A 24,457-nucleotide genomic window follows, 5' to 3' on the forward strand; every position below is an offset into this window, starting at 1 on the left:
TTAAAGGGCTTTGAAGAGCAAACACCAGAATTTTGGACTGAGCCAAGGAACAAACATGAAAACAATAAATGCAATGTGGATTTCAGTATACACCTGGAAATTATATCCTGACTCTGTATGTAGACTGGGCTTTTGTGGGCTAATGCATAAGGCCACACTGAACCCTAAATGAATCACAAACACGCAACAGCTTGAATTCTCCTGGTAGTCCTAACTAAAGTAGACTCACACAATGACATTCACATTAAGTGCTGCCTCACTATTCAACAATGGATGGAATAGGTCAACACTAGTTGGGAGTGCCAATCGAAAGCAGGCCAATGGGCCGAGTACTGAATGTGTAAGCAGTCTACACATGAAGTCCAAGAACCTGCCTCAGGAGAAGCTACACTATCATAGCTATGGTCCATCTTCGGATGGGAAAACCATCTCAAAAGCCATCCAGCCATCTCAACCACTGGAGCTCTGGAAAGCAAAGTATTGTAGGACAACGCATCCAGCTCCTTCCTAGGTTCTTCTTCTTCTTAGGTCCTCCTTCCTAAGGTCAATCCTAGAGAAGGGCAACGCATCCAGCTCCTTCCTAGGTTCTTCTTCTTCTTAGGTCCTCCTTCCTAAGGTCGATCCTAGAGAAGGGCAACGCATCCAGCTCCTTCCTAGGTTCTTCTTCTTCTTAGGCCCTCCTTCCTAAGGTCGATCCTAGAGAAGGGCAACGCATCCAGCTCCTTCCTAGGTTCTTCTTCTTCTTAGGTCCTCCTTCCTAAGGTCGATCCTAGAGAAGGGCAACGCATCCAGCTCCTTCCTAGGTTCTTCTTCTTCTTAGGTCCTCCTTCCTAAGGTCGATCCTAGAGAAGGGCAACGCATCCAGCTCCTTCCTAGGTTCTTCTTCTTCTTAGGTCCTCCTTCCTAAGGTCGATCCTAGAGAAGGGCAACGCATCCAGCTCCTTCCTAGGTTCTTCTTCTTCTTAGGTCCTCCTTCCTAAGGTCGATCCTAGAGAAGGGCAACGCATCCAGCTCCTTCCTAGGTTCTTCTTCTTCTTCTTAGGTCCTCCTTCCTAAGGTCGATCCTAGAGAAGGGCAACGCATCCAGCTCCTTCCTAGGTTCTTCTTCTTCTTCTTAGGTCCTCCTTCCTAAGGTCGATCCTAGAGAAGGGCAACGCATCCAGCTCCTTCCTAGGTTCTTCTTCTTCTTCTTAGGTCCTCCTTCCTAAGGTCAATCCTAGAGAAGGGCAACGCATCCAGCTCCTTCCTAGGTTCTTCTTCTTCTTCTTAGGTCCTCCTTCCTAAGGTCAATCCTAGAGAAGGGCAACGCATCCAGCTCCTTCCTAGGTTCTTCTTCTTCTTCTTAGGTCCTCCTTCCTAAGGTCAATCCTAGAGAAGGGCAACGCATCCAGCTCCTTCCTAGGTTCTTCTTCTTCTTAGGTCCTCCTTCCTAAGGTCGATCCTAGAGAAGGGCTCCAAGGTCCACTCAGCCTTCCATAGGTCTGTAAAATGCAGTCCTCAACTTTGTTGGGAGCAACTGACTGACAGATTGTAAACCGCTTAAGGAGCGCTACTTCACTGATAAGCAGTATAGAAATGCACTTGTTATTGCTATTCCCATCAGCAAGGACTCCTAGGACAGTGGTTCTCAACATTGGGTCCATCAAGCATTTTAGACTTCAGCTCCCAGAATCCCCGATCATTTGGGCAAGCTGGCTGGGACTTCTGGGAGTTGGAAGTCCAAAACATTAGGAGAGCCCAAGGTTGAGAACCACTGATCTAGGTGGTCCTATCCCAACTCTTCGTGCCAATATCACTCAGCAATCGGAGGGGCTGGTCATGGCATCCCGCAGTGCCCTGTTCATAGAGCTCCATGGCTCAGGATAGCTGACTGGGTTTTGAGGTGGGTTTCAGAGGCATTTACAATCGTGGCAATGGTACTACCATCATAAAAGTGAATGGGAAACAGTTATGCGGTCGTAAGTCTCGTTTATGACCTTGTAACTGACTAACAGAATGTCGGCCGATACGTAGGAGAAACATTCCATATGAACATGGCAAAGCATGGACTAATAGAAGCCTCTTCGGAGAGGTTTGTTTGTTTGTTTAGGTATTTATATCCCACCCTTCAGCCCTAATGGCTCTCTTTCTTTTGTTAAAAAGAAACCTAGAACACTATGACAAGAATCAGGGAGGTACTCCGTCACTGTAATAAATTTACATTTTCGCTACACATTTTTATTCTTTCAAATACTTTATTGCAAAAACACACGCACACACACACACCAATCTTGGGTGAAATATCACAGCCCCTGATCAAGGAGGGAAGTTGCAAGTGTCTAGGGCTCAGGATGACAAGAGTGTGTTCAACTGTGTTCAAATGTAAGGTATTGCACTTAGGGCGGAAAAATAAAATGCACAGATATAGGATGGGTGACACCTGGCTGAATGAAACTACGTGTGAAAGGGATCTAGGAGTCCAAGTAGACCACAAATTGAACATGAGTGAACAGTGTGATGCGGCAGCTAAAAAGGCCAATGCTATTTTAGGCTGCATCAATAGAAGTATAGTGTCTAGATCAAGAGACGTAATAGTGCCACTGTATTCTGCTTTGGTCAGGCCCCACCTGGAATATTGTGTCCAGTTCTGGGCACCACAATTCAGAAAGGACATTGAGAAACTGGAGCCATGTGTCCAAAGGAGGGTGACAAAAATGGTGAAGGGTCTGGAGACGATGCCCTATGAGGAACGACTTAGGGAGCTGGGGATGTTTAGCCTGGAGAAAAGAAGGTTAAGAGGTGATATGATAGCCCTGTTTAAATATTTGAAAGGATGTCATATTGAAGAGGGAGCAAGCTTGTTTTCTGCTGCTCCAGAGAACAGGACCCGGAACAGTGGATGCAAGCTACAGCAAAAGAGATTCCACCTGAACATTAGGAGGAACTTCCTGACAGTAAGGGCTGTTCGACAGTGGAATGCACTCCTTCCTCGGAGGGTGATAGAGTCTCCTTCCTTGGAGGTCTTTAAACAGAGGCTGGATGGCCATCTGTCAGGGATGCTTTGAATTGGATTTCCTGCATGGCAGATTGAGGTTGGACTGGATGGCCCTAGTGGTCTCTTCCAACTCTACGATTCTATGATTCTATGATTCTAACTGAAGAGCTGTTCCACAAGTGCCACAAATACAACCTGTCAACTAGTTCGGGTAAACTTTTGCATCTGGAAAGCAAACACAATCTATTAAAACTCGACCACATTAACTTTTCAGCTCAGAATCCTCGTTCAAGTGACGGATCCTAAAGGAGAGACCACAAATGTGTGTTTTGTTTTGGCAACCAGAAAGCCAGAATGACGGCAATGACACTTCCAAGGTCACTCTGCTGCCTAAGGTTTTTGGCCCCAAAATGAAACCGATGTAGAGAGAAATAACCCAAAAAGGAGAGTTAAGATACCTGCGGGTACCACATGCTGAGCATGGAAGTCAACATACATTTTCATATTTCACTGAACCTCCAAGTGTGAAGACTTAGGTGGTTTGCAATACAAGAAATCATCACATTCCCCAAACTCCAGACCTTGGAAACCAGGCCTTTAAAAAGCTACAGGCCAGAATGGCATAGCGGTTTGGATGTTGGATTATGACTCTGGAGAGCAGGGTTTGAATCCATACTTGGTCACTGAAACCCATTGAGTGAACTTAAGCAAATCGCTCTCTCTCGGCCTCAGAGCAAAGCAAAGGCAATGCCTCCCCAAACAAATCTGGACAAGAGAACCCTATGATAAGTTCACCATAAGTCGGAAATTGTTCGAAGGCATACAACACGCACACATTAAGCTACAGAGATGCCACTGCAAGCAAAACGGAAAAATGTAACAGTGGCTTTTGCCTTTGCTTTCTTCTAAGGCCGAGAGTGTGTGACTTGTCGAAGGTCAGCCAGTGGGTTTATATGGCTTCAGAGCCCAAGTCAAATACTCAAACTACTTCACTACCCTGGCTCTAAACACCTGCGAATGAACTCGAAAGCCCAAAGACAGTGATAAGCTTCAGCATGAGAGAGAGAACAGCAACTGGCTTATATATAACCCTACGGCAGCAACTGGCTTATATATAACATTTCCGAACTTTTTGAATAAGGCAACATTTGGACACGATCCAGGCAAAAATTAAGGGCTTTTCAGTCTCATTCAGTTCAACGTACGTCGAAACCTCTCAAATCAAAAGGAGAAGTTTAGCGGTCTGTTGGAAGTGTTCGACATTGGCTGGATCCTGCCAACAGGCTCCTAAGTGTGCAAAATATGAAACTTGGTTGAATACTGCTGTTCTGGCAATTCGGCTGCAAGTCTGAGCAATCATATCAAATGTTCACCATGCTTTTAAGGAATCTACCTCCTTCTGAATCAGAAAGGATAAGTCAAGCTGTCACACATCAACGCAGGCAGTGTAAGGACACCCAACATGTAGGCTTTTTGCTTTCCCAACCCCTTTTGAACCAGGGACATCCTTCACCTATTTCAATCCTTCATGTCAATCCATCTCCTGGAATCCCACCCAAACCAGCTCAGCGTGGAGCGAAGGCACATACGCAAACAGCCTGAAGATGCGAGCGACTGAAGGGTAGATGTCTGCCTCTGGAATGCAACTCAGAGTGTGAAAAGACATGTAAGTCAATGCTATTAGAAGAAGCCGCAAGAAAAACAGAAGCAACCAAAGCTTCAAACATGTGGATGAGATTTTACAATGGAAGTCAATCCAAGAAAGGAAGGGAAAAAACCAAACTCAGCTGCAAACAGTTTTTCCCCCCTCCTAGGATCCATACACCACTATTCTTATTATGGCATATAGGGATGGCTGTTAGAAAACACACCCACACTATGGCTTTGCAACTACTAGAGTCATTGGTGAGGGAATTGCTTCCGGGCAACTCGCCTGTCAAACTCATTAGCTCAGGTCCTGCCAAGGTAAAGGAACGGAAATGCATGGAAACCCACCGGATGACAAGTTGCACGCTCTCAGCCTCAGAAGACGGCAACAGCAAACCCACTCTGAAGAAATGGGCCAAGGAAACCCTGCAATAGAATCGCCGCAAGTTGGAAAGGCCTTGGAGGAATACAAGAACAACAAACCAAACAGCAACACAAATGCATCTGAAGCAGTAGGCTGAAGTCTATGAAAGCTCTTGCTGCCAACTTCTTTCAGTGAGGTCTCTCTACGTACTGATTCTACAGACTAACATAGCTATATCTTTGAATTCAAACAAAACAGTGGTTCGGTGGACTGCCTCGACTAACAAAGCATGGTTTGCAATCCATCAAGCCTGGCATCCTTCCGTAGGTCACTAAAATGAGTACCCAGCTTGTTGGGGGGGGGGGGGGGAAATAGCTTAGATGTTGTAAACTGCTTAGAGACTACTGAGTGCTGTATGAAGTGGTATAGAAATGTAAATGGTATTGCTGTTGCTATCCATCAGAAAGCCAAATGCAGACAGTCATGGTTTCAGTTGTAATTTGCACCACTTGGCAAGATGTCCAAACAAACCGAATCATGCTCTCCTCCAGAGATTGCTTGTACTACGGAGACAAAAGTGAATGCATGCAGTTAGAATCCAAGTGCTGGGAACAGAGAAAAAGCACAGGCCAACAAGCTGCTCTACCGGTGCAATCCCATGCTCCAAAAAAGCTAAAGGAAAGAGAAGAAATCTCCTTCCAAGGCTGCTGATGAATCTCCAGTTTTGGAGGAGACAATTTCAACACATACCCACCCCTAGCTCTGGTACCTGTTCCCCCCCCCCATGCCCAGGTTGGAATATGCAAGGCGGAAAGGAGAAAGAAAGGTGTGGAGGGGAGAAGGCAAAGACGTCGATGGACTAGACCCACAGCCCTTGCAGCTCTCAATCGTGATACCAACCTGGGAGGGAAATCTAGACATGAATTACCTCCTATTAGTTGGGGAGGAGGTATATGATTCAAAACTTAAGTATGGCCCAAAAGTTAAGGAGCTGGCAAACAGCCCCTCCATATTCCTACAAAGTTAACAAGAGACTTCTGAACAGATGGAGGTCTCTGAGATTGTAAATCTTTTATCTTTGCGTCTTCCTTCTCCTTACAGCCTTGACTGTGAGTTAGCAGTTCAATATCGAGAAAGCCTTGAGTTATTTTTTACGGGGGGAAATACCACATGCAAACATAGTCATCTATGGGGATATATACAGTCATCCGTTCCGATTCGCAGGGGATCTGTTCTGGACACACACACACACACATACACACATGAATCAGAAGACAACACAAGTATTGGAGCCCCATTGTTTTTAATAGTCGCACACCATTTTGTCCTTCCTGGCTTCTCGTCCGCGGAAATTGAAAACCTTGAACAAAAAGTCACCGAATCCAAGGGACGACTATGTACTTGGAGAAAGGAACTGGATTTCCATAGCTTTTAGACCCTCCTCCATCCTCTTATGAACGTTCTTCACTATCAAGTCCACTGGTACTGAGGGTCTTCCCTTATACATTTAGAAGCTCAAAATATAGTTTGGGGACCAAGAACTATGGTCTGTGTTATGCTGAAACTGAGCCATAGACACTCTAAATCCCCACAAAAAGCTGCATTTAAACAGGGTTCGGAAAACTGCAACCTCCTTGGAGCTGCTGCTCCTAGCAGCTCAAACAATAAATGACAATAAAAGCTATAGTTCAACACTTAAAAAGCCAGAAGTTGCCCACCTTCGACGTAAAGCTTTTTTTAATCTGCCTCTTCCCGGTCAATTTTAGTAAAAATGTATATTCGTACAAGCATCTGAAATAAGACGTTGTTAAAACTACTCTGGAAAAGGGATGCAAATGTATATTGCCTACCTTTGATGTCTTCTCTGTTATAAGTCTGCCTTCCTGAAGAGAATGTTGTGTAAGGAGCCAAGAGTGGGGCCTTCACAGATAAGGCCCTGCAACTACCTTCTTCAGTAAGGCTTAGCAAGTATGAGAGCGGTTTTAAAGGTGAATGGAAATGTATCTGTTCCACTAGGTTCTCTCAACTGTGGCGGATGACACTGCCATTTAGCCAGCCAACTAATTTTGCTAAGTTGACAGACCCTACCCATTTAATGAATGCTCATTCAGCTAGTATGTGGCCTCAGGGGTGGTTTGACAAAAGCAATCTAGACTTTTCCTTAAATACCAAGGAGACATAAATAGCCGAAGACATTGACTAGACTTGGCCACTACTTTGTATAGTAGTTACATTCTTTATTTTTTTACTTCATGCAAACATTTGTATAAGCATCCTCATACAATCACCTATGAGGATATATATATATACTTGCAAAAAGGAACTGGGTTCCCATAGCTTTTAGACTCTCCTCCATCCGCTTACATTCTTCGCTATCAAAATGCTACTGGTATTGAAAGTACCATCGTCCCAATGCCAGGTTAAAACTCCATTGAGAAAAACAGACATTTTAAAGCAGTGATTCCCAAACTTTGGTTCCTCCAGGTGTTTTGGACTTCAGCTCCCAGAATCCCTGTCTGTTGGCCAAGGTGGCTGAGGCTTCTGGGAGCTGAAGTGCAAAACACCTGGAGGACCAAAGTTTGGGAATCACTGCTTTAAAGCATTATGGCAGTCTATTTGTTGGCTGCTTTGTTTCACCCCTTTGTATTAGATGCTAAAATGCTTTGCTTTCCGCTCTTCTGGTGCACTGCCCTGACATTTTAAAACAAAGGGTGGGTTAAAAATACTTATAACAACAACTGTGTTTACTTTCAAAGTGCTCACTTTTTCCCTCCTCTGTGTTGTACCCTTTATACCTAATATTGTGGATGTGTGTTAAAGTCACTAATGGTGACCCCATGAATTTCATAGGGTTTTATTAAGCAAGGAATGCTCATTGTTAGACAAAACGAACTGAAGTCCCTTGATTCCTAAATCAATCCATTCGAACAGATCCAGTTTGGACACATATTCTGTTGATGCCCTGCATTTGCAAAAGCAGCAGTGACTAAGGCCTGTTACAGACTGCCAAAATAAAGCTGCTTCAGGTCTCTTTGGAGGTATGCTATTTAAATGATGCATGCACCCTAAGAATCCGGAAGCTGCACCAAAGCTGCATTCCAGTGCTTAGGAATGGAGTGTGGCTTTGGTGCAGCTTCTGGATTCTTAGGATGCATGCATCATTTAAACAGCATACCTCCAAAGAGACCCAAAGCAGCTTTATTTTGGCAGTCTGTAACAGGCCTAACTAATTTGTGTATTTATCACCAATAAGCCAGAGAAGCGCTTGTGCCAACATAACCTGGTCAGTCTTGAGTATGATGAACTATAAGTCATGAAGGACCACTTAATACTTTTCCTCCTCGGGCAGCAAAATGTCTTGGGATGGCCCAGACTTGCATTACCACAGATGGACACTCTTCCTCTTAACAGATGGACAGAATACAACATAAAAAACAAACCACCCCAGTAAATCCATGTAACTCTGGAAGCCATACAAATTCAAAAGGTTGTGCAGCTGAGAGTCCTCAAAGTCAAAGGGCTGGGATGGGGGGTTATTTTTAAGGGACAGTGTCAAAGGGAGGCCTGTCAAAAATCTGGTTTACTAGCCTAGCAAAGACTCGAAGCTAGTAAACAAACCAAACTCATTCACTGCCTCTACTCATAAATTCTAAGAAAGTAAGGCCTCTGTGTTCCCAGGCGACGTTTCCAAATAGGCTGCACCAAACCCAGCAATGTGCTTCGCACCTAGGCTGGACTTCCCAATACATTTACTGAAGCCCACATTGCTCCGGCTTTTCTCCCTAAGAAGATGGGATAGCGAGGAAGCTGTCTCAAATATAAACCCCCCTTGCAGATAGAAACTGTGTTCACCTCCTTTTTCCTTCCCTCCTGGGAAAAGCAGCCATGAATTTCGTGCCCAAATGGATTGATTATTCCCAACTGCCAGGACAGTCTGGAAGATGTGCCATTGGTGCTAGAAGTCCCAGTACTTACTGAGAAGAATGATTTTCTTTTTAAAATCAATAAATGGAAAAGGAAAAAAATAATAACATAATGTGGAATAAATACTTCCGGTCTAAGAAAGCCAAACAGCAGCCCCACGCTAAGACAGAGCGAGCCAATTTCAAAAGCTGGCTTCGCAACAACCCTGGTACTGAGTTTGTTTTCGGAGGTAGACCTCAGAGAAACATGACTGACATGCCCTTGCAAGAGACCAAATGTATTACAACAAGGCAATCCAGAGGAAGAGGAAGAAGAAAGAGGAGGAGGAGAAGGAGGAGAAAGAGAAGGAGGGAAAGGAGAAAGAGGAGGAGGAGGAGGAGGAGGAGGAGGAGGAGGAAGAGAAAGAGAGAGGAGGAGGAGGAGAAGGAGAAGGAGAAGGAAGAGAAAGAGAGAGGAGGAGGAGGAGAAAGAGGAGGAGGAGAAGGAGAAAGAGGAGGAGAAGGAGAAGGAAGAGAAAGAGAGGAGGAGGAGGAGGAGAAAGAGGAGGAGAAGGAGAAGGAAGAGAAAGAGAGAGGAGGAGGAGGAGAAAGAGGAGGAGGAGAAGGAGATGGAAGAGAAAGAGAGAGGAGGAGGAGGAGGAGAAAGAGGAGGAGGAGAAAGAGAAAGAGGAGGAGAAGGAGAAGGAAGAGAAAGAGAGAGGAGGAGGAGGAGGAGAAGGAGAAGGAAGAGAAAGAGAGAGGAGGAGGAGGAGGAGAAAGAGGAGGAGGAGAAGGAGGAGGAGAAGGAGAAGGAAGAGAAAGAGAGAGGAGGAGGAGGAGGAGAAAGAGGAGGAGGAGAAGGAGGAGGAAAAGGAGAAGGAAGAGAAAGAGAGAGGAGGAGGAGGAGGAGAAAGAGGAGGAGGAGAAGGAGAAAGAGGAGGAGAAGGAAGAGAAAGCGAGAGGAGGAGGAGGAGGAAGAGAAAGAGAGAGGAGGAGGAGGAGAAAGAGGAGGAGGAGAAGGAGAAAGAGGAGGAGGAGGAGAAGGAAGAGAAAGAGAGAGGAGGAGGAGGAGGAGGAGAAAGAGGAGGAGGAGAAGGAGGAGGAGAAGGAAGAGAAAGAGAGAGGAGGAGCAGGAGGAGAAAGAGGAGGAGGAGAAGGAGAAAGAGGAGGAGAAGGAAGAGAAAGCGAGAGGAGGAGGAGGAGGAGGAGGAGAAGGAGAAGGAAGAGAAAGAGAGAGGAGGAGGAGGAGAAAGAGGAGAAGGAGAAAGAGGAGGAGAAGGAGAAGGAAGAGAAAGAGAGAGGAGGAGGAGGAGGAGGAGGAGGAGGAGGAGGAGAAGGAAGAGAAAGAGAGAGGAGGAGGAGGAGAAAGAGGAGAAGGAGAAAGAGGAGGAGAAGGAGAAGGAAGAGAAAGAGAGAGGAAGAGGAGGAGGAGAAAGAGAAGGCGAAAAAAATAACACATCCCTTATCAACTCAAATTTAAGGCTCTTTGTTTCCGCTCTTGTCCTTTCCAAGCTTTCTCAGAAGAACCTAGATTTTCCAATACCAGCCAAACACTCATTTAACTCTACAGTTTGTAAGCATAAAAAGCACTTTTCTGAAAGTTTTGCATTGGAGGCCGGAAATAAAACAGGGAAGCGGAAACGTTTTTGCCCCAAAAAACATAGCGAGAAAGAGAGCACTGTGATCCCACACAGACATATCCATCAATGCGAAGAATGTTGTTTTAAAATGATCAATTTTAACCTCAGGCGGAAGGACCAGGGCTTTACCGTTTCAGCCTGTCGCAGCTGCTCAACATAGCAATAATTCGGTTATTAGGGTCAGAGAAAAGAGGGAGACAACTCCCCGAAAAGGCTTCTCCTAGCAGAGGCTCCATCATCCCCGAGACGACCCAGAGATGGTTGCGCTGGAGACACAGTTCAACCCTCCAAAGGCTCTGAAGACGCCAAAGCGTGCCGGCCTCCAATCCAAGTTCATTCCTACCCCAAACTTGAAAGCTGTGAAGCATGCCTTTAAATAAACATCATTGAGCCTTCTTTCTTACCTTAGGCTGAGCTCGTCGAGGAAACGCAACTTTAGGGTCAATCTGTGTTGGGGGAAAGAAAAAAGGGAAAGCAAGGTTGACTGGTGCATTTTCCTGAATACGGCCAAATATAAAGAATAAAGCCCAAAGGTGTAGACTGCCTGGTTAAAACCCTCATTTCTCAGGTATAAGAGTCTTGCAAAGAAAAAAAGCAGGTAATGAATGGAAAGGTTGGAGCAGACATGGAGTGAGAATGGCTAGGAAAGGGAACCAATGTACTCTTTGAGCTACCAGCAATACTGTATATTGCTAGATATATAGACAGGCATTATATAATGTCTATCTACAAACACTTTTGATTTTTCAGCATACACAAACACACATACAATCTTCAGGCTGTTTGTGTTTATTTTCTTTGGGGCTGTTAACGCCTCCACAGTTTAAGAGAAGTATTTGTTAAAAACACACACACACACAACCCAGCAACTGCTGGTTTTAAATGACTTTCTGCTAAAGTGCCAGCAAGAAAAACTTTTCCTTTCCTTCTTCTGGCCTGTTACAGACTGCCAAAATAAAGCTGCTTGGGGTCTCTTTGGAGGCATGTTATTTAAATGATGCATGGGTCCTAATAGTCCAGAGGTTGCGCCAAAGCCACACTCCATTCCTAAGCACTGGAGTGCAGCTTTGGTGCAGCTTCCGGATTCTTAGGGTGCATGCATCATTTAAACAGCATACCTCCAAAGAGACCCCAAGCAGATTTATTTTGGCAGTCTGTAACAGGCCTCTGTGACTGTAGCCCCAATACAGCATCGAAGATGTGAAAAGACTGGAAGAACAGAGTCCCGAAAGTCCAGTGCTATCCTTCCTACAAAACAAAGTCACCTATTCAAATAGATTTTGGTAGGCGCTAAAACCCATAATTGGTAGCTGCCACATAAATTAAAAAGCGATGACTTGTCAATGGCATGTTGAGAATAAGAAAAAGGAATGATCCCCAAAGCTGCAATCCTAAACTCACGCGCTGGGAAGCAAATCCTACGGGTGAATTAACTCTCTGCTATATTTGTTTGGGGCTCTGAGATGGCAGTCTCAAATCCACTGTTTGTCCGGATGCGCCTGAAATATTCTGGGATCACCCGATGTGAGCAAAACGCCGCTGCATACCTAGCATACCTTTCTAACCTTCTTTTGCACAGATGGCGAAGCGGAACAGGGCAGAGAGAGAGGGACGCATAGCACTGCTACATTATAAGGGCAGTTGCTTTGTACTTTAGAATTAATCGTAGCCAAAATAAATAAGCCTCTTCATGGTTTGGAACTGAGGCTTGTTGCTAAACACTGGCCTGTTACAGACTGCCAAAATAAAGCTGCTTGGGGTCTCTTTGGAGTTATGCTGTTTAAATGATGCATGCATCCTAAGAATCCGGAAGCTGCACGAAAAGCTGCACTCCGGTGCTTAGGAATGGAGTGTGGCTTTGGCGCGAGCATCCTAAGAATCCAGAAGCTGCACCAAAGCTGCACTCCAGTGCTTAGGAATGGAGTGTGGCTTTGGCGCAACCTCCGGCCTCTTAGGACCCATGCATCATTTAAACAGCATACCTCCAAAGAGACCCCAAGCAGCTTTATTTTGGCAGTCTGTAACAGGCCACTGTTTGTTGCCCTGTCAAGAAGTGTGGGATGTTAACAGAGCAAAACCCTACAGACTTAAAAGTTATGTCTCAGGCAAATGGTTACAGGACTGCCGCCTCAAAGGATAATTTTATCAACCCACCCACTGTTTACATTCATTGCAAGAAACTCGCAGAGCTTGGGAAAGTCGTTTTGGGGGACTACAACTCCAGAGGTCCCAAGCCAGCATAACTAGGGCTATGGGACTTGTAGTCCATGAAGCACTGCTTCCAAGCACTGGTATTGGCTTCACCTAGATGCACAACCTATGAAGAGCTGGGCCTTCATAAAAGGTTTTGCTCAAAGGACCAAACTCAGCATCTGCTTCAGCGCAGGACGAAAAACGTTTCCAAGCTGCATGCATTAAAAAGTGACGGCTTGTCAATGGCATGTTGAGGAGGTAAAAAAGGATAGACTCCTAAAGCTGCAATCTTAAACCCAACGTCCCACTTGGAATAAAAACTTTTGTTAAAGCCATCATATATCTGAGAAATGAGTGGTGTCTAACAGTTCTTGAAGCACAGAGAGAAAACGGACATTAACAACCTTCATCTAGGAAGCTAACCCTTTCGGAGAGATGAACATTATCTACGTATGTATTCAGCACCGTCTAAGATACTTTGTTCTACCAGAGAAATAACAACAGGTATAGATTTCCCATTATGCCTCTTCCGGAACAGAGGTGAGCAATGGCCAATGGCCACGCTAACTCTCCGCGAAGTCCTAATGTAATTCTAGCGGTTGGTATTTTAACATGAAGCTGGTGGTAGGAGACGAAATACAATGCGGCTGAAGCTGGACCGGTTGTCCATGCTGCCGTGCGGCGAATTTCCTTCCAATGGGAGGAATTTGGGTGAGACGTCCAGTTCCAGAAACACAGCACAGGAAGAGCGAGACCAAAAACAAAAAGATGCCCAGCCTTTGTATAGTTGGGAAGAGGAGAAAAATCACGCTTGGAAACTCTCCCCGCCACTCTCAAAACTGACACGACCCACGTGGCAAATCCATACCTGTTGCATATCCCTGTCAACTATGTCGAGAAGAGCCAACAAGGAGGGAGGGGGAAAAATGGGCGACTAGGAATAAAATGAGTTAGTCAGATAACAACGCTACTTACTGTATCTACAAGTCCTCTAGGAAGTGACTAATAATAATAGTAATAGGAACTATTTCTGATACGAGCGGCCATTACCTAAAAACCCAGCTTTTAACGTAACTGTAAACAAGAGCGGCACCTTCCATGGCATGGCAATACCCAACCGAGCTGCTTCCTGCGCTGGACGTTGAAACAGAGGCAAAAGGCTAGGCGACAGAACTTAAGGACAAGAAACTATCAGAGGTCTAACAGAGCTCTTCTTGGCTTTTTGGCTCAGGCTTTTAAGGGCAAGCCAACTCAAAAGGCCATATTGCAGAACCCAGGGAGGGCAGTTTTTAGCCTGAAAACAATGGTGCAGGCATGCCTCCGCTGCTTTCTTTGCACGGTCCTCAACCCCACATGCCCACATTAAAATGGCCATGGTAACGCACTTTAGTGCATTCAGTAGTAGTGGCTCTTGAAGCTAAGCTTCACCTCTCCCACCTCTGTCTTCCCAATGTCAATTTGAGATGTACGTTGTTGGAGGGCAAGAGCACACACCTTTCTTTATCACTTTGGGAAGGGCAATACACTTATAACAGCACTGCATCAATAACAACAATACCTACGGATACGATCTAGAGAATAATTTTCACACATCTTTCTTATCACTTTGGGAAAACGCAATACACTTATAACAGCACTGCATCAATGAGAATAATACCTACGAATATAATCTAGTTAATAACTTTCACATGTCTTTCTTATCACGTCTTATCACTTTGGAAAGCGTAATGCACTTATAACAGTACTGCACCAATAATAATAATAATAATAATAATAATACCTATAGATATAACCTAGATAATAATTTTCACACATCTTTCTTATCACTTTGGAAAGCGTAATACACTTATAACAGTATTGCTCCAATAATAATAATAATAATAATAATAATAATAATAATACCTATAGATATAACCTAGATAATAATTTTCACACATCCTTCTTATCACTTTGGAAAGTGCAATACACTTATAACAGTACTGCACCAATAATAATAATAATAATAATAATAATACCTAGAGATATAACCTAGATAATAATTTTCACACATCTTTCTTATCACTTTGGAAAGCGTAATGCACTTATAACAGTACTGCAAAAATAATAATAATAATAATAATACCTATAGATATAACCTAGATAATAATTTTCACACATCTTTCTTATCACTTTGGAAAGTGCAATACACTTATAACAGTACTGCACCAATATTAATAATAATAATAATAATACCTATAGATATAACCTAGATAATAATTTTCACACATCTTTCTTATCACTTTGGAAAGCGTAATACACTTATAACAGTACTGCACCAATATTAATAATAATAATAATAATAATAATAATAATACCTATAGATATAACCTAGATAATAATTTTCACACATCCTTCTTATCACTTTGGAAAGCGTAATACACTTATAACAGTACTGCACCAATATTAATAATAATAATAATAATAATAATAATAATACCTATAGATATAACCTAGATAATAATTTTCACACATCCTTCTTATCACTTTGGATAGCGTAATGCACTTATAACAGTACTGCAAAAATAATAATAATAATAATACCTATAGATATAACCTAGATAATAATTTTCACACATCCTTCTTATCACTTTGGAAAGTGCAATACACTTATAACAGTACTGCACCAATAATAATAATAATAATAATAATAATAATAATAATACCTATAGATATAACCTAGATAATAATTTTCACACATCCTTCTTATCACTTTGGATAGCGTAATGCACTTATAACAGTACTGCAAAAATAATAATAATAATAATACCTATAGATATAACCTAGATAATAATTTTCACACATCCTTCTTATCACTTTGGAAAGTGCAATACACTTATAACAGTACTGCACCAATAATAATAATAATAATAATAATAATAATACCTAGAGATATAACCTAGATAATAATTTTCACACATCTTTCTTATCACTTTGGAAAGCGTAATGCACTTATAACAGTACTGCAAAAATAATAATAATAATAATAATACCTATAGATATAACCTAGATAATAATTTTCACACATCTTTCTTATCACTTTGGAAAGTGCAATACACTTATAACAGTACTGCACCAATATTAATAATAATAATAATAATACCTATAGATATAACCTAGATAATAATTTTCACACATCTTTCTTATCACTTTGGAAAGCGTAATACACTTATAACAGTACTGCACCAATATTAATAATAATAATAATAATAATAATAATAATACCTATAGATATAACCTAGATAATAATTTTCACACATCCTTCTTATCACTTTGGAAAGCGTAATACACTTATAACAGTACTGCACCAATATTAATAATAATAATAATAATAATAATAATAATACCTATAGATATAACCTAGATAATAATTTTCACACATCCTTCTTATCACTTTGGATAGCGTAATGCACTTATAACAGTACTGCAAAAATAATAATAATAATAATACCTATAGATATAACCTAGATAATAATTTTCACACATCCTTCTTATCACTTTGGAAAGTGCAATACACTTATAACAGTACTGCACCAATAATAATAATAATAATAATAATAATAATAATAATACCTATAGATATAACCTAGATAATAATTTTCACACATCCTTCTTATCACTTTGGAAAGCGTAATACACTTATAACATTACTGCACCAATAATAATAATAATAATACCTATAGATACAACCTAGATAATAATTTTCACACATCCTTCTTATCACTTTGGAAAGTGCAATACACTTATAACAGTACTGCACCAATAATAATAATAATAATAATAATAATAATAATACCTAGAGATATAACCTAGATAATAATTTTCACACATCCTTCTTATCACTTTGGAAAGCGCAATACACTCATAACATCACTGCACCAATAATAATAACAATACTTATAGATATACCATCTAGAGAATAGTTTTCACACATCTTTCTTCATCGCTTTAGGAAGGACAGTACACTTATAACAGCACTGCACCAATAATAATAACAACAACAACAACAACAACACCTATGGATATAATCTAGAGTATGATTTTCACACATCTTTCTTATCACTTTGGAAAGCGCAATAAACTTTTAACAGCGCTGCGTCTATAATAATAATAATAATAATAATAATAATAATAATATCTATGGATACGGGGCAGAGGGATATAACTCCTTTTGTACCACTTGGATTATTGCCATGTTCAATGTGGCCAAAAGGACTTCCACCACCTGGTTTTTCTTAAAGTACATCTGGAGGCATAGAACTTCTTTTGTGCCACCTTCAACGTGGCGAAAAGGACTTCCGCTGTTCAAAAACCCAAACTAGAGGTGTCAAGCTTGATTTCTCAGGAGCGCATTTGAATCCTATTACCTTATGCCCCGCCGCCCTTCTAGCTTGGCCACCCTGCCACTCCATCAAATAATTCAGGAATGTTTGGCCATGGGTAACATGCTCAGGCAGGCCCTCAGGGTTGGGACAAAACGTTATGAGAACTCGATCCAGAAAAACCCACTGAGGGAAATGAAAATCCGATTTAATTCTCTTTATTTTAATTACAAAACAGCTCTTAGTAACAACAGAGCATAATCTCTCCGGCTCTTGAGTTCAAGGGGGCTCACACACAGACACCCCACATTGGCAAAGTGGAGCACTGTCTTATAGATCTTTAAAACTGTCGCAATACCAATGTTTAATGGCAATACTGGTAATCGCAATACCCATATTTAAAGCTAAACAATTATAGGGGTTGAATGGAGAGCTGCAGCAGACGTCTAGTTTCTCAGACACAACCACAACCACCAGCAACCCCACATAGAGAAAGCTAAGGCAGAAGTGACCTCTACCAGTGTCCTTTTCATTTTGCCTGCGCAAAAACTCACTAACGGAGTAACTTTAGCGGGAGGAAAACATCCCTTTCCGGCACCAAGGATCTGTGGAACTACTGGCGATTCGGGAGCGATTCATGCGCTCTTAAATCGAACTGGAATGTATCTTTTCAAGCTCTTTCCAACACTTTGAGTACCCTATGTGTATTAGACCTCACTTCTAGGGATAACTTTCCCCATGTACTAGTTGTTTAGTCTCAGAACAACGTTTTACTCTGGTAAAATAACTCCAAGGGCAAAAGAAAGGAGCAATGTAAGGCTACCTTTAACTGATCCTCAGAGAGGTGTTACTTTGGCTGAGGTTATTTACTTGAAACCGGAGGAAAAGCAACATCCGAGTTGTTTAAAACCCTTTTTTAACTTTATGCGCTTTGCGCATGGAAGAGGAGTTTTTCAAGCTACGTGTATCTCAAGTACACAGCCTGGGTTTTAATATTTAAATGGCCCACAAGCTACTTTTAACACCATGAAAACATTTCTTTCAAGCAAGAATAAACTCCCACGTTCGGCAACGGCAAAGTTGTCGTGGGAGTAAAAAACCTGAACGGATCCCACTACGCTTTGTGTATCTTGGGCAGACCCCAGAGAGAGAAAGAGAAAGGGGGGGAAAAGGGTCACTGTCTCTTTAAATGAGCCTGTCATAACATTGCAGGAAATAAAGGAGATGTGAAACACACTCGCCCGCAAAAATACATCAATGCTACATCATATATATTGATATATATATATATATGTATGTATATATTGATATATATTGAACTTACCGACTTGGAATCTAATTCATGATGGGGTTGAACACACTCACTCGCAAAAATACATCAATGCTACATCATATATATTGATATATATATATATATATATATATATATATATATATATATATGTATGTATTGATATATATTGAACTTACTGTCTTGGAATCTAATTCATGATGGGGTTGAACACACTCGCTCGCAAAAATACCTCAATGCTACATCATATATATTGATATATATATATATGTATGTATATATTGATATATATTGAACTTACCGTCTTGGAATCTAATTCATGATGGGGTTGAACACACTCACTCGCAAAAATACATCAATGCTACTTCATATATATATATATATAAGTATATATATATTGATATATATTGAACTTACCGTCTTGGAATCTAATTCATGATGGGGTTGAGCTAATACTTTATCTACACTTGCCGGATCAGCGAAGGTAACGAAACCGAAGCCCCTGAAAGGAAGACAAAGAACAAGAAGCGGATGGGTTTTTAAGGAAAGGAAAAAGAGGGTGGGAAGAAAAGTCAGCCCTAAAAAGGGAAGCGGTCAAGGGCTTCCTTCGACATTTGCTCTCCTCAACCCACCCTTAAAATACACCTAAAAGGTCCAAGCGGATGGGAAGTCTTAACCAAGGGCTTCCTTCGACATTTGCTCTCCTCAACCCACCCTTAAAATACACCTAAGGTCCAAGCGGATGGGAAGCCTTAACCAAGGGCTTCCTTCGACATTTGCTCTCCTCAACCCACCCTAAAAATACACCTAAGGTCCAAGTGGATGGGAAGCCTTAACCAAGGGCTTCCTTCGACATTTGCTCTCCTCAACCCACCCTTAAAATACACCTAAAAGGTCCAAGCGGATGGGAAGCCTTAACATATCCCCCATCATCCATCCTTCCCCATTCAATCCCTGTTTTGTTTGGTCAGGAAATTAGGGGGGGCATATAACCCTTTTTAACTTCAAAGGAGGGTTTTTTAAGTGAAGCCCAAATCCTTTTTGCAATAGGAAACCAAAGCAGAAAGTTCCAGGGACACAAACAAGACATAGGTTCCCACCGACACAAATTAAATCGTGGCCACGTTTGTAGGAATTAAGGTCGTTGGAAACTTCCAAATCAGAACTAGAAGTAGTTTGGAAGTTTCTATTCCTGACATAAAATGGGAAAAGGCATGCTTCCGGAGTTTGAACAGAGCCAGCCTTGCGTAAAACACACAGAGCCAGACAAAGAGAGGGGGGAACGGTATGAACTTGGGGGGTTCAAAAGAAGAAAGGAAGGAGCTTGTTGTGGCTTGGGTTCGGTGTGTTGTTTGTTTTACCTGGAGCGCTTTGTGGTTGGGTCCCGCATGACCATACATTCTCGGATGTCTCCGAATTTGCTAAAATAGTCTCTAAGGTTATCTGTAAAGGGGGAAAAAAAAGGAGGGAGAGAGAAAGAAAGAGCGTGAAAAAAGACGGGGAAGAGATGCAAATATATCGATACACACACACACACACACACACACGGATATATTTATGTTTCAACCATGTGTACTGAAGATGGGCCAAAGGAAAAATGAGAGGGGTGTACCTTCATTTTCCTTACAAGGAGGAGAAGGGGACCACACAACAACCTTTTCTCTACGCCTCCCCCGCCCCCCTTTTTGTATCCAACCCCTTAAAAGTGCGCACGCAAATTTAAGGTCGAATAGAGGACTTTGGTTATTTGGAGCATGTAAAATATCGCCTCTCCCTTAATGGTGCGCAAGGCTTGGAAACCCATGTGTCTGCCTGCGAGGACGGAGTATGTGTCGAGGGGTGGAAGGCATAGAAGGAGAAGGGAAGAAAGGAGGGCAAACACACACACACACACACACACCCCTCCTTTTGAATGAAACTGACCTGGGATAACAACAAAGACCTATCAAAGGAGGCAGGGCTGAAAAGGGGGAGATGGGGGGGGGTTGACCCCCGCGCTCGCCCCATTCGCCCGAACGCCGACCCCCCCCCCCTCTTACCTGGTGATGTTTGCCAACTCAGGCCGCCGATAAACATTTTGCTGGAAGGAGAAAACACAACAGAGTTAAGCACAGATGTCAGATCGGCCATTTTGACGTGTAACTTACAAAAGCTAAAAGGAAAAGGAGAGGTGGGGAGCGGAGTGGAGTAGGGGGGGGGGTTGAGGAAGAAAGAGGAGGAGGAGGAAAGGGTGAGTTGGAAGAAGAGGAGGCAAAGAAAAGATGGAGCCAAAGTGTGTGTATGTGGGGAGGAAGGTGGGGGTGCAGACCGAGGCAAGGTGAGTAACTCTGGAGTAAAAGAGACCCAAAGGGAAGCCGGCTTCTCCCTACCCCACCCCCCCTATTTATCCCAGGTTTGCAAAACAGTGGGAGGTTTAATATCACACATACATAGACACACACAAAAGGAATGAGTATGAGGTGCCTTCACATCCATATCCATAGAGAGCCAAGTACGCTAACACCCCCAAATCCACCAGGAACAAGGGAGATAGATCTTCATTGGGTTAATTGCAATTTCATTTTGGGGTCGGCGCAATAAAGGTCTCCCCTACTTTTGGGTGGATCTGAGCGTCGTCTCATGACCTTTGGGGTCGGCCCCATTAAACCATCCCCCTTTGGATAGATCCGGGTGCCATTTACTTGCATTTGGAGTCGGCCCTATAAAGGTATTCCCTGCTTTTGGGTGAATTTGGGGGTTACTGAATGGCATTTGGGGCTGGGCCCCAATGAAAGCATCCCATTTTGGGGAGGTTTAATAGCATTTAGGGTTGGCTCAAGAAAGGTCTACTTTGGGTGGGTTTGGGGTGTCATTTAATGGCATTTGGGGACTGGCCCAATGAAGGGCTCCCAGTTTGGGTCAATGGGGGGTGTTTGGGGTTGGCCCATGAAAGGTCTTGGTGGGTTTGGGGGTGTTATAAAGGTCTCCCCTGCTTTTGGGGAGACATGAGGTGTTTCTGAATTGTATTTGGGGTTGGCCCAATGAAGGGCTCCCAGTTTGGGTCAATGGGGGGTGTTTGGGGTTGCCCCAAGAAAGGTCTTGGTGGGTTTGGGGGTGTTATAAAGGTCTCCCCTGCTTTTGGGGAGACATGAGGTGTTGCTGAATTGTATTTGGGGTTGGCCCAATGAAGGGCTCCCAGTTTGGGTCAATGGGGGGTGTTTGGGGTTGCCCCAAGAAAGGTCTTGGTGGGTTTGGGGGTGTTATAAAGGTCTCCCCTGCTTTTGGGGAGACATGAGGTGTTTCTGAATTGTATTTGGGGTTGGCCCAATGAAGGGCTCCCAGTTTGGGTCAATGGGGGGTGTTTGGGGTTGCCCCAAGAAAGGTCTTGGTGGGTTTGGGGGTGTTATAAAGGTCTCCCCTGCTTTTGGGGAGACATGAGGTGTTGGCCCTATGAAGGTCTCCCAGTTTGGGGTGCTATTGAATTGGGGTTGGCCCAAATTAAAGCCTTCCCTACTTTTGGGGGTGTTGTGAAATGGGTTTGTGGGGGGGGGTTTGTCAGTGTGTACTTTTATGATAAGAGCTGGGCAAAGGGGGTGCATTTAAAGGGGAAGGGGCTAGGCATTGGGAGGGGAAGGGGAGAGGGGATGGGCTCCAACTTACCCAGGGTCGTGCTGGGAGTCGTTGGGGGCTCCCGCTTGGCTCCCATCCGCCTCCATGGCTGCGATGGAGAAGAAGCAGCCTCAAAGGAACCAACCCCCAGGAGGAGGAGGAGGAGGAGGAGGGAAAAGGCAGCAAATCCCCCCCCCTTTAAAAAAGCAATGCCCCCTTCACAATAACAATAACAACAGGAGCAGCCCCCTCCCCTTCCCTTCCCTTGGTCCTTGCTTTCTTCTTCTTCTTCTTCTTCTTCCTCCCTCTCTCTCTCTTTCTTCCTCCTCTTTATTTTGCCCTCCCCTGACTGAGAGAGAGAGAGAGAGAAGCCGGGGCTCCAGCCAGCTCCTGCCTTCCTGCCTTCTTTCCTTCCTTCCCCACGTGGGATCAGCTCAGCTCAGCTTAGCTCAGCTCCAGCGCCTGCCTGCCTGCCTTGGAAGCTCCCTCCCCCTTCGCCTCTCGCTCTCGCTCCCCGCCGCGCACAGCCATCCTCGCTTCCCCCAGCAAAGCAGCCAGAGAGGCAGCCAGAGAGGCAGGCAGGCAGGCAGGCGACACAGCCAGACCTCCTCCTCCTTCCTCCAAGAACGCGCCTGGGGCGGGGCTTTCGGAACGTAGAGTAACCCAGTCGCAGCACGTCACACCCCCTAAGCTCCTCCTCCTCCTCCTGCTCCTGCTACCGCTTCGCTTCTTCTCCTCTTTCTCCTTCTCTTTACAACGTCACGCTTCCCAAGCTCCGCCCCCGAATACGGAGTGGCCAATCCTGACAACGTCACGCCCCCCTCGGGCGGGGCTTTTGGAACGCGGAGTGACCAATCCTGACAACGTCTCGTTCTGGGCGGGGCTTTCGGAACGCAGAGTGACCAATTAGCGGGACTTTTAGCTCCCCCCTCCTCCTCCTCCTTCAGCGTTCTTGGAACGCAGGGACCAATTAGGTGGACGTCTTCCAACCCCCCCCTCAGGCTCCGCCCCCTCCGTAACCGAATATGTTCTGGGCGTGGCTTTGGAACACAGAGTGACCAATCCTGAGGACGTCACTCTCCCAGACTCCACCCCCTCCTCCTTCTTCTCTGAGCTAGTTCTGAGCCGGGGCTTTTGGAACGCAGAGGCTCCGCCCCTTCCTCATTCGAACGCGTCCTGGGCGGGGCTTTGGAACGCAGTGACCAATTAGGCGGACGTCTGGCTCCCAGGCTCCGCCCCCTCGCGTTCTGGGCGTGGCTTTAGAACGCAGACTGACCAATTAGCTGGACGTCACTCCCCCAAGGCTCCGCCCCCTTCCTCCCTTGAAAGGAGGCTTGTGTGCCCCTGAGAGGTTTTGGACTACAATTCCCAGAATTCCTGTTGGCCAAGCTGGCTGAGGCTTCTGGGAACTGTAGTCCAAAATACCTGGAGGAGCAAAGTTTGGGAATCATTGATCTAGTAGTCCAACCCTTTGCTATGCAGGAATACACAAGGAGTGCACCCTCAAAAGATAGCCCTCCAGGCTTTGCTCAAAGGTCTTTAAATGAAGGAAAGTCTAACACAACTCCAAGTGGATGTTTTCCTATTGCAGAACAACACTTACATTCATTAAGTTCTTGCAAAAGTCTTTGGAGCAGTAAAGAAGCTGCTTTCTAATGAGTCCTGCCTTCTCCAAATATGGCTTGTACTCTTCCTCTCTTTCTACTACCTTCTTCCTTTCCTAGCATCATGGTCTCTTCTAGCTGTGGCTTCTCATGGTGACATTATTGTATGGCCAACAACAGCCACCCCTGAATATGTTTTGTGGAGTTGTGTAGCCAAGTGTAATCTTAACAGTCCCAAAGGGATTGTCTAGTAGTCCAGCATGAAGGAAACGAGTTTGAGTCAGGAAACTGACAAGAGAATTAATGCAGTCGTTTGTATCCTGTCGTCGAAGAGTAAACACTTTAACAAGCTCCGGTTCCAAACTTATAATGTTCAACCAAATGTCAGACCTTTTTCTTCAGTCATTCAGACATCTAGTACACAATTATTCCTAATTAATTATCCCTAATTATTCCCATTTGCACTTTTCTTCAGTCACTTCAGACCTCCAGCACACAATTATGAGAGCCATTAGGGCTGAAGGGCGGGATATAAATACCTAAATAAATAAATAAATAAATAAAATTATCCCTAATTATTCCTAATTAATTATTCCAAATTATTCATCTTGGGACTTTTCCTCAGTCATTCAGACCTCTAGTACACAATTATTCCTAATTATCCCTAATTAATTATTCCTCTTTGCACTTTTTGCATCAGTTTCCACTTTCCCTCAAACATGGTTCCCCAAGTTGGCTTTTGCTTTTGCACATTTCTTCAGTCTTCCAGACATCCAAGTACACAATTATTGCTAATTAATTATTCCAAATTATTTCTCTTTGCACTTTTCTTCAGTCATTCAGACATCCAGTACACAGTTATTCCTAATTATCCCTAATTAATTACTCCAAATTAT

At 43.6% G+C, this 24,457-nt stretch overlaps 1 protein-coding gene across 14 annotated transcripts in view; it reads right to left on the bottom strand.

Annotated features, from left to right (window-relative positions):
- The window catches only part of LOC149286425 (RNA-binding protein Musashi homolog 2), a 538,943-nt gene extending 515,328 nt beyond the window's left edge, over positions 1-23,615 (bottom strand). For 4 of the 14 annotated variants that reach the window (XM_089494104.1, XM_089494103.1, XM_089494105.1 and 1 more), the window contains exons 1-5: positions 22,009-22,203; positions 20,409-20,449; positions 19,731-19,812; positions 18,787-18,871; positions 10,932-10,973 (exon numbers count right to left, since the gene is read on the bottom strand). In XM_089494104.1, the coding sequence (XP_089350230.1) occupies positions 10,932-10,973; positions 18,787-18,871; positions 19,731-19,812; positions 20,409-20,449; positions 22,009-22,064 (306 nt within the window). In that variant the 5' untranslated portion in view covers positions 22,065-22,203. Of the gene's footprint in view, positions 1-10,931; positions 10,974-18,786; positions 18,872-19,730; positions 19,813-20,408; positions 20,450-22,008; positions 22,205-23,560 lie in introns of those variants that run through there. The other 10 variants (XM_089494112.1, XM_089494109.1, XM_089494114.1 and 7 more) reach the window with 7 other exon arrangements.
- Between the last annotated feature and the right edge of the window lie 842 nt (positions 23,616-24,457).

Source organism: Sceloporus occidentalis, unplaced genomic scaffold, assembly GCF_023333645.1.
Source record: "Sceloporus occidentalis isolate IW3139 unplaced genomic scaffold, rSceOcc1.0.p SCAF_69, whole genome shotgun sequence".
Lineage (NCBI taxonomy): Eukaryota > Metazoa > Chordata > Lepidosauria > Squamata > Phrynosomatidae > Sceloporus > Sceloporus occidentalis.